Source organism: Rhinolophus sinicus, linkage group LG09, assembly GCF_036562045.2.
Source record: "Rhinolophus sinicus isolate RSC01 linkage group LG09, ASM3656204v1, whole genome shotgun sequence".
NCBI classification, from domain to species: Eukaryota; Metazoa; Chordata; class Mammalia; order Chiroptera; family Rhinolophidae; genus Rhinolophus; species Rhinolophus sinicus.
This window is the reverse complement of record NC_133758.1, coordinates 21,567,538-21,582,136: the sequence shown is the minus strand read 5'-3', so window position 1 is coordinate 21,582,136 and position 14,599 is coordinate 21,567,538. Positions and strand designations below refer to the sequence as shown.

Sequence of the window (14,599 nt, the reverse complement as noted above, 5' to 3'; positions counted from 1 at the left end):
AGGTATTGCTCCATTATCTTTTAATTTCTAGTAATGTGGCTGTGATGAGTCTGATGCTATTTTTCTTTTTCCCTAAAAGCTTTTAGAGTCTTCTAATATCCCTGGGTTCTGAATTTTCATGAAGATACTGCTTGTTGAGAATCCTTTCTCATTCACAGTGCTGGTAGGCAGTTAGGGACCGTTTAGACCAGGGAATTTGTGCTCTTAATTATGTAAAATATTATTTTTTTCTTTCTTTAAATATTCTTGCATTATTTCTTCAGATAATTTTCTCCCTTCTTTCTCTCTCTCTCTCTCTCTCTCTCTCTCTTCTTTCTTCTTTCCCTCCCTTCCTTCCTTCCTCTCTCTCTCTCTCTCTCTCTCTCTCTCTCTCTCTCTCTCTCTCTCTCTCGTTTTTGCTATTTTTTTCCACTTTTTTCCTCTGGAAGTCCTATTCATTGAATGTTTGACTTCCAAACGGAGCCTCTAATTATGTTGTTTCCTATTTTATTTTACATTGCTTAATCTTCTTGTTTTTCTTATCAAGAGATCGTCTCAACTTTTTATCCCATTGTATTGCATTTTTAATTTCTGCTATCATATTTTTATTTCCAGGTACTTTCTTTTTGTCTCAGGGATCTGTTTTTCATGCGGGAGGTTTTCCTCTAAAGTCTGGTGAATCTTGGCTGAGGTGAGACACCTAAAAGCTAATTAGATTCTGTGTGTTTTAGAAGAAACTTTTCTAATAAAGATGGATTTCTCTGTAGGATGATCAGGTAATCAGGGGCCTTTTCATCGGAGTATCCCTAAAGGTCAGAATCTGTAGGTCCTTGCTCCGAGGTCTTCAATTTCTCCGAGGAGAAATCCCCGATGCCCCCCTATTGGGAATGAGGGCAAAATAAGCATGGTTGCCACCATTGTTGGAGTTAAACAGGGAAAGAGTTGTGTGTGGGGTGGGAGGCTTGTCCTCACTGTTCAGTTTAGAGATTATAATAATACTTAATTACTCCTTCCTTAATAACTTAAGGAAGTGAGTAAGTAATAATTGAGTACTTAATTACTATTTCTTTCAGCCAGGCCCGGTGTCCTAAAGTCCGAAGTTTCTCTAGTGAGTTTCTTCTGAGAGTAATGTCCAGTCTTTTGCCAAGGGAGGGGAGGGGTTGTCACCTGATTGGAGTGGGGGAGGGGATCTGTTATACCGTGTTCAGCCAGTAGCTCACTCCTTACATCAGCCCTTAGAGGTTTCTGGTGACTTAGGAGTACCTCGTTCTCAGTGTCTGTAACATTCTAGGGCTCTGTCATACACGTCTGCTTCTTTTTGACTACTTTCTCTACAGGTGTTGGTTTTCTTTGATTTTGGTTGTCTTTGCTTTTGGCTTTCTTTGCTTTTTTTAGGTCAGTTGGCATTTATCCATTTGCTTTCCTTCTGTCGATTTTATTGTCATATCTGTTGTCACCTCTTCTTCTAGAGTCTTTGTCCTTGATGAATCATAGCATTTTTATTCCTTTACCATCATTTTCATGTGGTTTCATGGGAGAGAATAGAAATAAATAGTCTTTAGAACACTTTTTATTTTACAAATATTTATTTCAGAGAAGTGAATATTAAAAAAACCCACTAATATGTGATTCATAGCTAAAAGATAAGTTAATTTTCTGTGGGTTTCAAGTTAGGCATTTATCATACACCTATTTATATATTCAAATTTAGTTTTAAATATGGTTACTTGTTTGGATACGATAGGGGCTAGTGGCTGAGGATAAAAATGGGAGTTAGACATTTTTTAATTCATATCCTGGTTTTTACTTAACACTGAGATAAATATACATTTATTCATCAACTCGTGCCTACTATATCTAAAACATTGTACTTTTGTTTTGAGATATTCACAAATGGGAGCACTGACAGTGTTGGTTTCCTTAGGAAATGCCTCTTCGTTTGGTTTTCATGATACTACGGTCTCCTAGTGTTCTACTTCCCTTTTTGGCTTCCTTGATGAGCTTCTCTCTCTCTCCCTCGAACGGCTGTTCTTTAGGATCTGAATTTGCCTTTCTTGGTCAGCCTGCTTCCTAAACTTGATAAAGTGCCCCTCCTTGATGCCCTGAGTAGAGATCACCATAACACCTTCATCCTGGGAAATTAGAATGGATTTTTTTCCTTGTTTGTTCCTTCTCCCAACCCCAGTAGACTAGAGGCTCCTTGAGGGCAAGGACCATAGCAATTTCCTTTTTTGACAAGTAAACTGATCATGCTTTTTCAGTGCTTCTCAGTCTTTAATGTGCACAGTAAACACCAGGATGTTTTGAACATTCAGATTCTGACCCAGTCGTCCTGCGGTGGGGTGGGCATCACAAGCTCCCGTGTAATACTGAAGCTACTGCTCAGCTTTGGGTAGCAAAGACCTGGGAATGGAGAATTTTCTCCTATTCCACCTTGAATGTAGTGGTTCATTAAAATAAAATGATATGCAATCTGTAAACCTCTGCCTCGTTCTTTTTTCCAACTTGCATGTAAGATCCTGTAGAATGTGCTAAGTGCAAGGAAGCTGTAAGGAGGAATTGCTTCTGTGTTTTTAATTTGACCACACAATTAAAACAAACAGTAATTGGTCTCAATGCTTAAGAATGGTTTTGGGAAGGCCATCATTGATCGACACGTTCATGGATACACACCAAATTGTCCTGAAACTAAGTTTGACTTATTCTCATGCGTCTTTATATGTACTTTTCAAAAAGTTGTGGCTTTGCCTGTGTGAGACTTTTATATTAAAAATATCTATTGTAAGCATTAGCTAATTAATGAGGTGGTTGACTAGGTTTTTCAACGAGTGTTGTTAAATGCCTTAGGTTTTATTAATTGCATGGGCCCCTGAAAAAAATAAAACAGAGTGATTGAAAATTTAATTACATCAATGTTTTTCTTCAAAGAACTAAGGCTTATTAAACTTTAAATGTTCAAACATTTAAGCATCTATTGAAATACCAACAGCTATAAACAATGTGCAGTTCTAAATACTAATTAAACAAATGCTAAATCACCATAAAGCTAAGTTGAATTCTAAGTAACTCTTATGTTTCTAAGTGCCCTGCTCTTACATAAGGAAGATTAACCACTTCGCTACTGACCACGGCTGCATCTTGTAAAATGCTGTGGCTGCGGTGGAACCACATTCTTCCTGTACCTGGACCAAGACTGATCAGACCACCTGGAACACTTTGCAAATGTCACATTGCTACCCTTGGACACTAGTTCTTTTTTTTAACCACTAACTGCGAATATGAGAGTATACAGATATGAATTTGTATATTTGATGTTTTAGGTTAAAAATATCATTTTGTTCTTTTGTAAAAATAATAGTTATTAGGTTTTATTTTTAAACACAAAGAGTATATATTTCACCACCCTGATAAATCTTGTTAACATTAAAAAAAAGGATATAGCCTTCTGCTTTCGAATGTGATGGAGTAGCTGGTGCCAGACAAGCCTTCCTACTGTATGCAGCTAGACAACTGAACTAAATATATGAGCCATGTCTTTACAGACATTGGACAATGCGGTCATGAGACAAGGCCTTCTGCCTGGAAGCAGTTACTGGGTTCTGGCACACGAGGGAGTAGCTAAGCAGAGCACAGCAAATGACAGAGAGAGTAGAGTTTGGGGAGACTAGGGTTAGAATTATGAGGGAAAAAGACCAGAGAGGAGGGAACTATGCAAACAAATTGCTCCATTATTTTGAGTTTTTGACTGAATGCTAAGCTGTGCATATATAGAGTGAAAATGTATGAAACTTATGGAAAGACCAATTACCAGGACACTATAAGCTAAACAACTACAGGTGCTATATAATTTGAATTCCAAACAACCTCAGTAGAAAAATCTTGTGGAACAGCATTTAGAGATTCCGGGAAGGCTATGCATGAAGAGTAAGCTAAACTAGCCCTGAAATAAAGGCTACTTTAGATATTTCTTCCCTAACAAAAACAAGCCTTGATAGGATTAGAGCTACCTACAAATAACTAAACTATCTGCCAAAATAAAACTCAGCACACTTAAAAAAAGACAATAAAATCCAGACTTTTACAAAGACTAGCATCCAATGAAAAATCATGAGTGGTCATAAGAAGGAAAATGACAAAACCAGCTCAAAAAATTAGTCAACAGATTCAAGTTCATTGCAATCAAACTATTGATACTTTAAAATTTTCTTGTTGGTGTCAGTTTAGTATATTGTGTTCTCTTGGAATCTGTCCGTCTCATCTAAAATTTTAAATTTATTGGCGTAATTGTTCATAATATCTTGTTATTTTTATATAAATATATACAGGAACTGTAACCATCTTCCCTTTTTATTCTTGACATTGGTTATTTGTGACCTCTCTTTTTTTTAATTAAAAAAAACATTTTTATAATTGGGTAATATTGGGGAACAGTGTGTTTCTCCAGGGCCCATCAGCTCCAAGTCGTTGTCCTTCAATCTAGTTGTGGAGGGCGCAGTTCGGCTCCAAGATCAGTCGCTGTTTTCAATCTTTAGTCGCTGTTTTCAATCTTTAGTCGCAGGGGGTACAGCCCACCATCCCATGCGGGAATTGAACTGGCAACCTTGTTGAGAGCTCGCACTCTAATCAACTGAGCCATCCGGACACCCCTCCGGAAGCTCAGCGGCAGTTCGTTGTCTTCAATCTAGTTATGGAAGGTGCAGCTCACTGGCCCATGTGGGAATCGAACTGGCAACCCTGTTGTTGAGAGCTCTCGCTCTAACCAAGTGAGCCATCGACCACCGTGACTTCTCTTTTTTTCATCTGTCTTGGCAACAGTTTATCAATTTTGTTACTCTTTTCAAAGAACCAACTTTTGTTTTGTTGATCCTGTCTATTATAAGTTTGATAACTGTTTCACTTTTACATCCTTAAAATTATTATTTCCTTTTTTCTACTTTCTTTGGGTTTATTTTATTATACTTTTTCTAATTTCTTAAGATGGTTGCTTAACTCATATTTACTTTTCTTCTAACAGATATATTTAAGGATTTAAATTTCCCTCTAATCACTATTTTGCCTGCTTCCCATGTTTCAGTATGCAACATTTTAATTTTTTGAATTTTCATTCAATTCCAAATATTTTGTCATTTCTATTAGGATTTTTCTCTGACTCATAAGTATTTAGAAGTGTATTACTTGCATATGGGAAGTCTATTGATACCTTTTTGACATTGTTCTCTAGTTTAATTGCATTGTATTCATACAACAATAGTCTAAGTAATTTCAGTCATTTGACATTTGTTGAGAATTGTTTTATGGCTCAATGCATGGTTAAGTTTATTAATTGTGTTGTTCAAATCTTTTATATGCCAGATTTTTTTCTTGTTCTATCAATTACTGAGGAAGGCATATAAGAATCTCTTACTCTGTGTTTTTTGCATATTTCTCCTTTTGATTTTGTCAATTTTTGCTTTATTTATTTTGATTTCATGTTATTGTACATAGAAATTTAGGATTATGTTCAATTAATTTGTGTGTTTGATGGGAGATACAGGTTAAGCTTCTTTTTCTTTTGTTTTTTGGTAATCTAGCTGTAGTAGCACCTTTTCAAAAAATTTGAATTACATAGGCCACTTTGTAAAAAATCAAATTGCCACATATTTGTAGGCCTATTTCTGAATTCTCTGTTCTGTTCTACTGAGAACATGCAGTACTTATGTCCTACTCCATGCCAATATCAAACCATCGTAACTATTGTGGCTTTATGTTAAGCCTTGAAAACTGATAGAGTAAATCCTGACTTAGCCCTTTTTCAGTGCTGTCTTGGTTATTCTAAATTTCCACATAAATTTTAGAATCAGATTTTCAGTTTATAGAGAAAGGCCTGCTGAGCTTTTGATGAGATTGCATTGAATCTATAGATCAATTTGCAGAATTAGCATCATAACAATATTGATTTTCCCAATCCATAAACATTGTATCTTCTTTAATTTCTCTTAGCTGTATTTTGTCATTCTTCAACATAGAGGTTGTATTAGCTTGCTACGGCTGCCATAACAAAATACCACAGACTGGGTGGCTAAACAATAGAAATTTATTTTCTCACAGTTCTGGAAACTAGAAGTCCAAGATCAAGGTGTCAGCAGGTTTCGTTTCTCTTGGGGTCTCTTTCCTTGGTTTGCAAATGGCCACCTTCTTGCTTTGTCATCTGTCAAATGGTCTTTCCTGTGTTGGAGACCACTTCTCATGTCTCTGTATGTCAAATTTCCTCTTCTTATAAGGACATCAGTCAGATTGGATTAGAGCCCACCCTAACAGCCTCATTTTAACTTAGTCACCTCTTAAAGGTCCTATCTCCAAATATCGTCATATTTTGAAGTATTCAGTGTTAGGGCTTCAATGCATTAATTTGGGAAGGGGGACACAATTCAACCCACAAAGAAGTCTTAAACATTTTCTGTTATATTTGTTCCTATTGAATTTTTATATGCTATTGTAAATGGTATTGGTTTAAGTAGTTTTTCTAAAGTCTGTATCTTAGTTCCAATATCTTGAGTCACATGTGGATCTGTTTCAATTGTCATTATTCCTGATGTTTCTTATTTATGTTGTTCTTATCTTAGACTGTGCAGGGTGGTGTAGTTGACAATTTGTTTTTAGAAATAATTTGAGATGAAGGATGACGTTATCTTCTTGTAGAGGTGATTTAGGTTTGTTTCTGCTTTATGCCAGCGAGGGGTTGAAGTGTGGGATAGGGGATGCTGGCAATCCAGAAACATCTCAATCCAACTTCAGAAACAGATTTTTCTGGGCCACATAGAGAATGGGAAACTGAGCTTGGCAACTTCACTTCTCTTCTGCCTTTATTCCTAGGACTGAGCCCTTCACAGGTTTTACCAGGGTCTCCTACCTTGCTGGGTCCTGGACTCCAATTTTTGCTTCTGTAGCACCTTGAGATTGTCAAACACACTACTCAGCATCTTAGCTTCTTAGAGGCAGGCACATGTCCTTGGGAGAAAGTGACTTCAAATGCCATGGTCACATGTGTGCATTAATAACTACACACACACACACACACACACACACACACACACACACACAAGCATACATGGAGGATAAAATCCTATAATTGAAATTGCTATATCAAAGAGTTTGTATATTTGACATATGTGCATACACAACTGAACCATAGTACATATGTACATAGTACATGGTACATATATATCCTTCCAGATCCTTTTCTATGTGTGTATACACACACACATGCACACACACTCTCCAGGCAAGGAGGCAGTGGCTATAGCACATGGACTCACAGGGGCAAACCTTGGAAACTCCAGGAGTCAGTTGTTTTAACATTTTTATTTTATTTTATCGAGCAGTCTATATTTCCACCCTTGTTCTGGGTTATAAAGATATCCCAAGTCTTGGAATTTATTAGGTCTAGAAATTCCTGACAGTTACGACTGTCAATATTTTCAGTAGTGTGCATTGACAGTTCTTATAACACATGATTAGTTACAGAATCATAAATCAAGTTTAAAAAAACGATAGGTAACAAAACACAATACGGGCAATCAGCACACCCCACATTCCCACCACCCGATACACTAAGGATGAACCTTCGCGTCTTCCTTCCCATCCTTTTCTATGCATGTGCACACACACTCCAGACAGGGAGGCCGTGGAAGGTTCACAGGTACGACACTTGAGAAGTACAGGTGTCAGAGTCCAAAAGTTTCCACGAAGCCCAAGATTCAAGTTTCCTGTGGAAGTGCCATTCCCTCACCCCCACGGTCCTTGTATTCCTCCTCCCAAATTTCATCTCCAAAGGCAGGCCCTCCATTCATCGTCGGAAGGATCTGTCCTTGAAATCTTTAATGGTCTTGGCCATCATTGGAGCAATCCGCTTTGCAGGCGTCCCGCTGCTGCTGACCACCCCGCTGCTGGTGCGTGGGCAGGCATTCGCCAGCTTTGCAGGGGTGGGGTGAAAGCCGTGGCCACCGGCACCACTGGAGGGAACGCGGCTGCTTGCTGTGGGGGAGGGGCCTGGCTTGATCTTGACTTTTTCCTGGAGAGCTGCTCCTCCTCTTTCAAAGTTGAAAACGATCATCTTTGTCTGTCGGCCTTTGGGCCTACTGGCCTGTGCGGATCGGATCTTCAGTGTCAGTGCTCGCAGCCGCTGCTGTCGGGCGTCCTGAAGCCGCAGGTACATCTCCCGCCAGGACTCAAGCTCTTCTGGCTTTTCTTCCTTAAAGTACCGGTGACAATGCAGTTTCCATAATGGATCGGTTTCTTTAACTAGCACACAATTGTATTTCTCTAGGCGATATAGCTGATCAGGCGTACAACTCTCCAAAATGGGTTGGAGAACAGAATACGGGACGCCTCCCACTCGGAAGAGTGAATTGAGGTTGTTTCTGAGGACCAGGATGCACTGCTGGCGCAAGGTCATCATTTTGCGGAGACAGGCCCACTTGGAACCAGAGGACACGTGCATCTTGGAGTTCATTCTGGGCGTGGCAAACCCAGCTTCTTCCTCGTCTGCTCTTTGCTTCAGCTGCGAGGAGGACATCAATGCAAAGGCAGGAAGTGGACGGTATCCCGGCTGGACCCTGGGCAGCCAGGGGTCTGGCAACACGGCTGACGCATCAGCGGGGACCTTTTTCCGCTTGGCCCCATCCGCTCCAGACAGCTGCGGCTTCTCTGACTTGTTTGCATTCACCTTAGGTAATTCCTGCACCACGTCCAAGTTTTCACTCGCGCTCTTAGAATCCTTTTTCCTAAGTCCTTTTCCTTCAAGTGCAGTGGATGAAATCTTCACACTCTTTTTCTTTGTCTTCCGGAGAGGCTGGTCGTAGGTGAGATATGCCTCAAAAGGCATGGTGGGCGGCTCGAATCCCTCCTCCATCTCTGCCTCCTCCACGTCAGGGAGGGAGCCCGCCGGCTTCCTATCCCTTTGCGAAGTTCTGACTTTCCCGTCTTGGGTCTGGAAGTTGTCGGCAACTTTCTCTTGGACTTCCGGCAGCAGGGCCCCTGCCCCCTTTCCAGCGTCTAAGCTGTCTAGGCGCTGTTGCTTGTCTTTGTCCGATTGGGTTTTCTCTGAGTGGTTGTTCTTTCGCTTTTGGGGGAGCTTGTCTGAGGCCACCTCCGAGGGAGGCGACAACTGGAAGCCGGGGCCCTCTCCCTCCTTCTCCTTGACACTACGAGAGGACAGTTTGCCCCCAGCGCCCTCCCAGGAGAGAGGTCTTGGGCTTTGCTCTCTGGAGAAGGCCTGGGGTGATCTCTGGCTGATCAAAGCAGAGGATTTCTCACGCCCCTTGGCACCCACCGGGCGTTTGTCCTTGTGGGAAGGTGGGCGCTCCTCGCTTTGACTCACGGCCCCTCTCTCCTGGGTTGTCCCCAGGCGTCGTTTGTCACTGGGTCCCCGTCGGTCCCGAGAGGCATTGGCTTGGCCTTCTCCAGGCCTCTGGCATGTCATGTGGGCGTTGGCCGGGCGTCTGTGATGGTCACCGCGCATCTGATGAGGACCCGTGGATGATGGAGGGGACCAGCCGTCGCCTGAAGATTCCCACTTTGAAGAGTCAGCTGGCGAAACTCGATGGCTGGTCCTTCCCTCTCTCCTTTCATGACGGTGGGGCCTCTCGAGCTCTGAGGATTCTCTGTGTTTCTTCTGTCTGCGCTCAGAGCTGTGCGATGGACGGCTGACCGCTTCTTTGCAGGGTGCTGGCTGGTCTCCTCCATCTCCTTCTCCTTCCGAAGAGAATCCCTGGGGCACTTTGAGGACTCGCTCTCCTCCGAGTCCCTTCTGTCAGCGTCAGTGTTTCCTTCCACAGGAACCAACTTCTTGCAATGGGCCACCAAGTCCCTGGCAAGACTTCCAATGTGCTCGCGTTTGAGCAGGCGACTGTCTCACCGACCACGGTCTCCACCAGAATGGCTACTGAGAATGGCCAGGTGCAGTCTCTTTAAATCTTCCCCAGCTTCTAAGGGTGGGGCTTGGGGCCCGCCCTAGCCCCGCCCTAGCCCCGCCCCCTGCCTGCCCCCCCCCCCCCCCCCCCCCCCCCCGGGCTGTGCTGGGGTCATGGCGCCCTCCGTGCATCTCTTTAGAGAACCAGGCACCACTGGCCCCTTGAGGGCCTGCCCCAGCTTCCTGGATGGGCGGGAGCCGGCCCACGCTGTCCATTATGTTATCCCTACTTTTCGGATGAGGAGACAGGAGTAGGGCGATCAAATTAATTTGCATATTTGGATCACATCAGTGAAAGAGAGGACGATAGAATTTGAACTTAAGAAGTTTCGGTCCAGTGTGAGCATATCCTCCGAAGAGGGTGAGGAGTGGAGGCCTGGAGAGAGAAAAGGATTTTTCTGCAGTTCAACAGCTTAGTCCTGTGAGGGCGGGTAAGAGTCGCTGCATGGGGTTTGCCTGCAGAGCAGCGTCCCACGTAGGCGTTCAATCAACTCTTGTGGAACGAATGACTGAATGGCCGTTTGCTCTGACCCCCTAAACCTCAGCGGGAGGGCCTGACTCAGGTCAGCCTGAGACACTCCAAGTGTCCTCGAGGGCACCTACCCTCACCCCAGCAGGGTTTAGCCTCCTTATTAGTATGATCGCTGCCCCAAAGAAGAACTTCATAGACTTAACTGACAACGTCAGCACTGATTCATCACGTTGATTAAATCAAATCTGATTAGATCGTAGCCAGATCTCCAGGAATGTACCCGGACTGGCCCCTGATCCAGTCAGGAAAGCCCAGTGCTTGTTCTTCCTTGATTTTTTTTTTTTTTTATGTGTAAATTTTTTGATCTCTTAAACAATTCTATAGGTATATACCTTGTGAGTTTTTGTTCAACTTTTGCCTCACATTTTTCCAGTTGTCTTAACATATTTATTGAATGGTCTATATGTCGACCATCATTCTGGGTTTTAAAGTTATCCTGAGTCTTAGAATTTATAAAATCTGAGAATTCCTGACAGTTATCATTGTTTTCAATATTCTCAGTAGTATCAATTGGCGGTTCTAATATTGTACGATTACTCACAGAGTCATAAAACAATTTTAAGGACATGTAACAAACCCAATAAATTTTAAAAACCCACCAGATTCCCACCACGCAGATACACTAAGGTGTCAACCAGCGTGAGCCTTAGTGTATATCCACATATCCTTCCAGATCCTATTCTGTGTGTGGATATACATAACATGCACACACACTTGCATTTTTTATCCAAATGAAATCATACCGTAAACACTGTTCTTTAACCAACTAGTTCTCTAACCTGGTTCCAATCCAGGATCATGCATTATGTCTGGTTTTTGTATCCCTTAAGTTTCTTTGAATTAGCACAGTTTTTTTCAGCCCCTACCATCTCCATTTTTATTTTGTTTTTAACGACACTGACTTTCCCAAGAACTCATGACAGTTGTTCTGTAGAACCTCTTCCTTTCTTTACTCGACTGACTGCTTCCTCGAGGTTTCATCTGTTGCCCATCCCTGGTGAACTGAAAGTTGGTTCTGAAGGCTTGATGGATTTCAGTTAATCCCTTTAGGTGGTACTGAGGACTTCACATTGAACACAGCTGGAGTCTGTGATAGTATTGCCTTACTGTGACGCAGTCTGATCTCTCTATCCTGCAGCTCTGCTGCAACTAGAAAGTAGCCTGTGTGAGCACAAGTTTTATGGAAAGAATGTAAATATAGTTCCATAATCCAGCTCAGTGTTTAATAATGGCATGGCATGGAAAGTCCCCTGTGTTTCAGTGGACTTTATGGTTCTCTGCCATGTCAATTTCTATAACCAGTTCACACTGAGGATGAACAACAAATGCCCCTCTTCAAGGAACACTGTTCCTGAGCATAGTTGACCAGATGTGACTTTGTATTAAATACAATGAATGGCTTCCTGGATTTGTAGACAGTCCTTTTGGTAATTCTCATGCTTTTTCAAGTTATGCAGCATTGGAAACTTAGGAAGTTTCCTAGTATAAACAGGAGGTAATCAGGAAACAAACAAAAACAAATTAGAACCTATGGGTATATATATTCAAGCTTTTAAGTGAATATTAGATGCAGGGACTGTAAAATAGAACTATAATAAAAACATTTGAAAGAAGAAATGTGTCCTTTTTAACTGTTTGCTTCTGAGATGGAAAGCTTAATGCAAAATTTGGATCTTATTACAGAAATTGAAACGAGCTCATGCAAATTAATCTCCATTGCACCCGTAAAAAAGAAATTAAAAGCACTAATGTTGCATGTGGTGTATATACAGTAACATTTCCCAAATATCTTCTGGGTCTAAAACTAGGAATGATATTCAATGCTTCCTTTTCCTCAGGCTACAGTATCAACGGATTCAATTTTGAATCTGATAATGGAGGCATTTTTGTTGCACAATAGCCCACAAAGGAAATGAAGGAAGGAGAAAACAGACAGATTATTGAAGCAGAGACAAATGAGACACTTTGGTTAGATGTTCACTTCTGGGCCTCCTTTCTTTGGTAGACAGAAGTTAATTGAGCATCTAATTGTGTCCATTTTAAGGGCACACCATCTTTTACAGTTTAAATTGACCATTTATGTCATAGTACTTTGTGTAAAAAATAAGTATCAATCAATCAACCGACCATTTGTTGGTGGCTCATTCTTAGGTTTTTTTAATCAGAAGATAATTTTCTATGCTAATTTGAATGGCAAGAGTAGAAAGATGTTATAGAGCTGGAAAACTTTACACTTTTAATTAACAAATTTATGAGACCACATTCTATATTTCAAGTAACAGCACATCTTCAATATTTAACTGTAGGTATTTGAATAGTGTTTGTTACCTTGCCTGTCTTTTATTACTAAATTCTGAATTTCTATCAAACTTGTCTCAAAGAAAAAGTCGCATTATTTCAAGGCCTAGAGACCCCAAGTAAAAGTTGTTTCCCAATCTTCATAGTAAGAACGCCATTTTTGAAGCAGCCTCATTACCAAACAGAATTCTAAATCACTGAGCCAAAGGGGATCCCTCAGTACTCATCATCTGCCATAGATATCAGGACTATTCGCCAAACTTTGTGATTCCAGCCGAAAAACCCTGGAAGATTCTTGACTGGAGTTGGGACAGCTACCATTTTCCAGGAATGTAATCAAAATCCTGCACAAGCCTCTCTGATAGGTTATTTATACCCTTTGAAGAATATGGTCAACATTGCTCAGATTGGCTTAGGATTCAGAGATCCCTCCATCCCAAGAAGTCTATAGAATTCTGCCTTCCTATCCTGATCTTCCGTGAGTTCACTAGGTCAGTGGTTCACTGTTTAAACAACTCTCTAAGAATTCTAGAAGGAGATGATTCTGACAAGTGTGTTAGCTCAAGTTTTGTTAGGGCTGCTGCGAAATCTAAGGCTCTCCCTCTGGGTAGTGGACAACAAGACTCCTAGCTTTCTCAGCCTCTGTGTATACGTGAAGGGAGGAGGTGGGCTCAGGGGAACGTGGGGGTGGGAAGTGTGGTATAGAGGAGGAGGTGCCTTTGGGTGACTTTTGTATGGCTTCTCTCCCTCCTAGTGAATGAGAACACCTGAAGCCAGCATCAGTGCCAGGACCATTTCCCTGACTCCCACCCGTACCTGCTGAGCCTGGGGCAGGGAACCCCAATGGTAGAGTGGCTCGTCTGCCACGGTGATGATGTAATTCCTTGGCCTAGAAATTTTCTGGTCTGTGAACAGTAGAACCCAAGCCGATGTGTTTGTTTGCTTTTCACTTGCCAAAGTATTAAATTCAGAAAATTAAGACGTATATGGATTAAAACTTAAATTGCTGTGCTCCCAGCCCTTTGCTCTACCCAGAGGTAACTATATATTTAGGTTTTTATTCCTTTCTTTTTCTATGAGTGAAAGAGAGTGAATGTGTATTTCTGCAATTTTTTACTTTACAGTATGTCTTAGAATTAGGTAGATCAGCATATGCTCATATGGAAAGATATTTAAGACATTATTAAGTGGGAGGGGGGGAGAGGGAGGAAGATGCCCATAAGCATATACACAATGATTCCATTTTTAAAAATTTTTTAAAGTTTGTGCACACGAGGTCTGACAATTACGTTCATGAACTTGCCCCCGTGCGCTTACACTGGCAGCGCTGTACACACAACTCAGTAGGGTCTCATAACCTCGGTATATCAGTGTCTCACAGCTGCGTTTGTGTCAACATGTGGCGGTGTCTTGCGAGTGGCATTCATTACTGTTGTGGCATGTTTTTGTGTGCTGTCACGAGAATGTGTGAGCGTGAATTAGAGCACCGAACAAACATGAAATTTCTTGTTAAACTTGGCAAGAGTGGAAGTGAAATCAGGGACATGTTAGTCCAAGTTAATGGGGATAATGCCATGAAGAAAACAGCAGTGTACAAATGGATTAAACGTTTTCCTGAGAGGAAAGAACACATCACCGAAGAAGAGAGGCCAGGGCAGCCAGTAACGAGCAGAACTGACGAAAACATTGCAAAAGTTCATCGAATCATGGGTCAAAATCGTCGGCTGACTGTGGCAAGCATAGCAGACCAAGTAAACATTGATAGAGAAACAGTTAGGAAAATCTTAACTGAAAATCTTGGCATGAGAAAGGGACGTTCAAAAATGGTCCCGAAGGAGCTA

The 14,599-nt window shown here is 41.5% G+C and overlaps 2 protein-coding genes across 3 annotated transcripts in view; one reads left to right on the top strand and one right to left on the bottom strand.

The window, feature by feature from the left end:
- The window catches only part of KATNAL2 (katanin catalytic subunit A1 like 2), a 64,827-nt gene that overhangs the window by 3,391 nt on the left and 46,837 nt on the right, over nucleotides 1-14,599 (top strand). The gene's annotated exons all lie outside the window — the stretch shown is intronic.
- Nucleotides 7,365-10,144, bottom strand: ELOA2 (elongin A2). Its single transcript, XM_074339770.1, is given in 4 exon segments — nucleotides 7,365-9,670; nucleotides 9,673-9,863; nucleotides 9,866-9,901; nucleotides 10,081-10,144. Coding segments are annotated over 4 exon segments (2,157 nt in total). The 3' UTR covers nucleotides 7,365-7,804.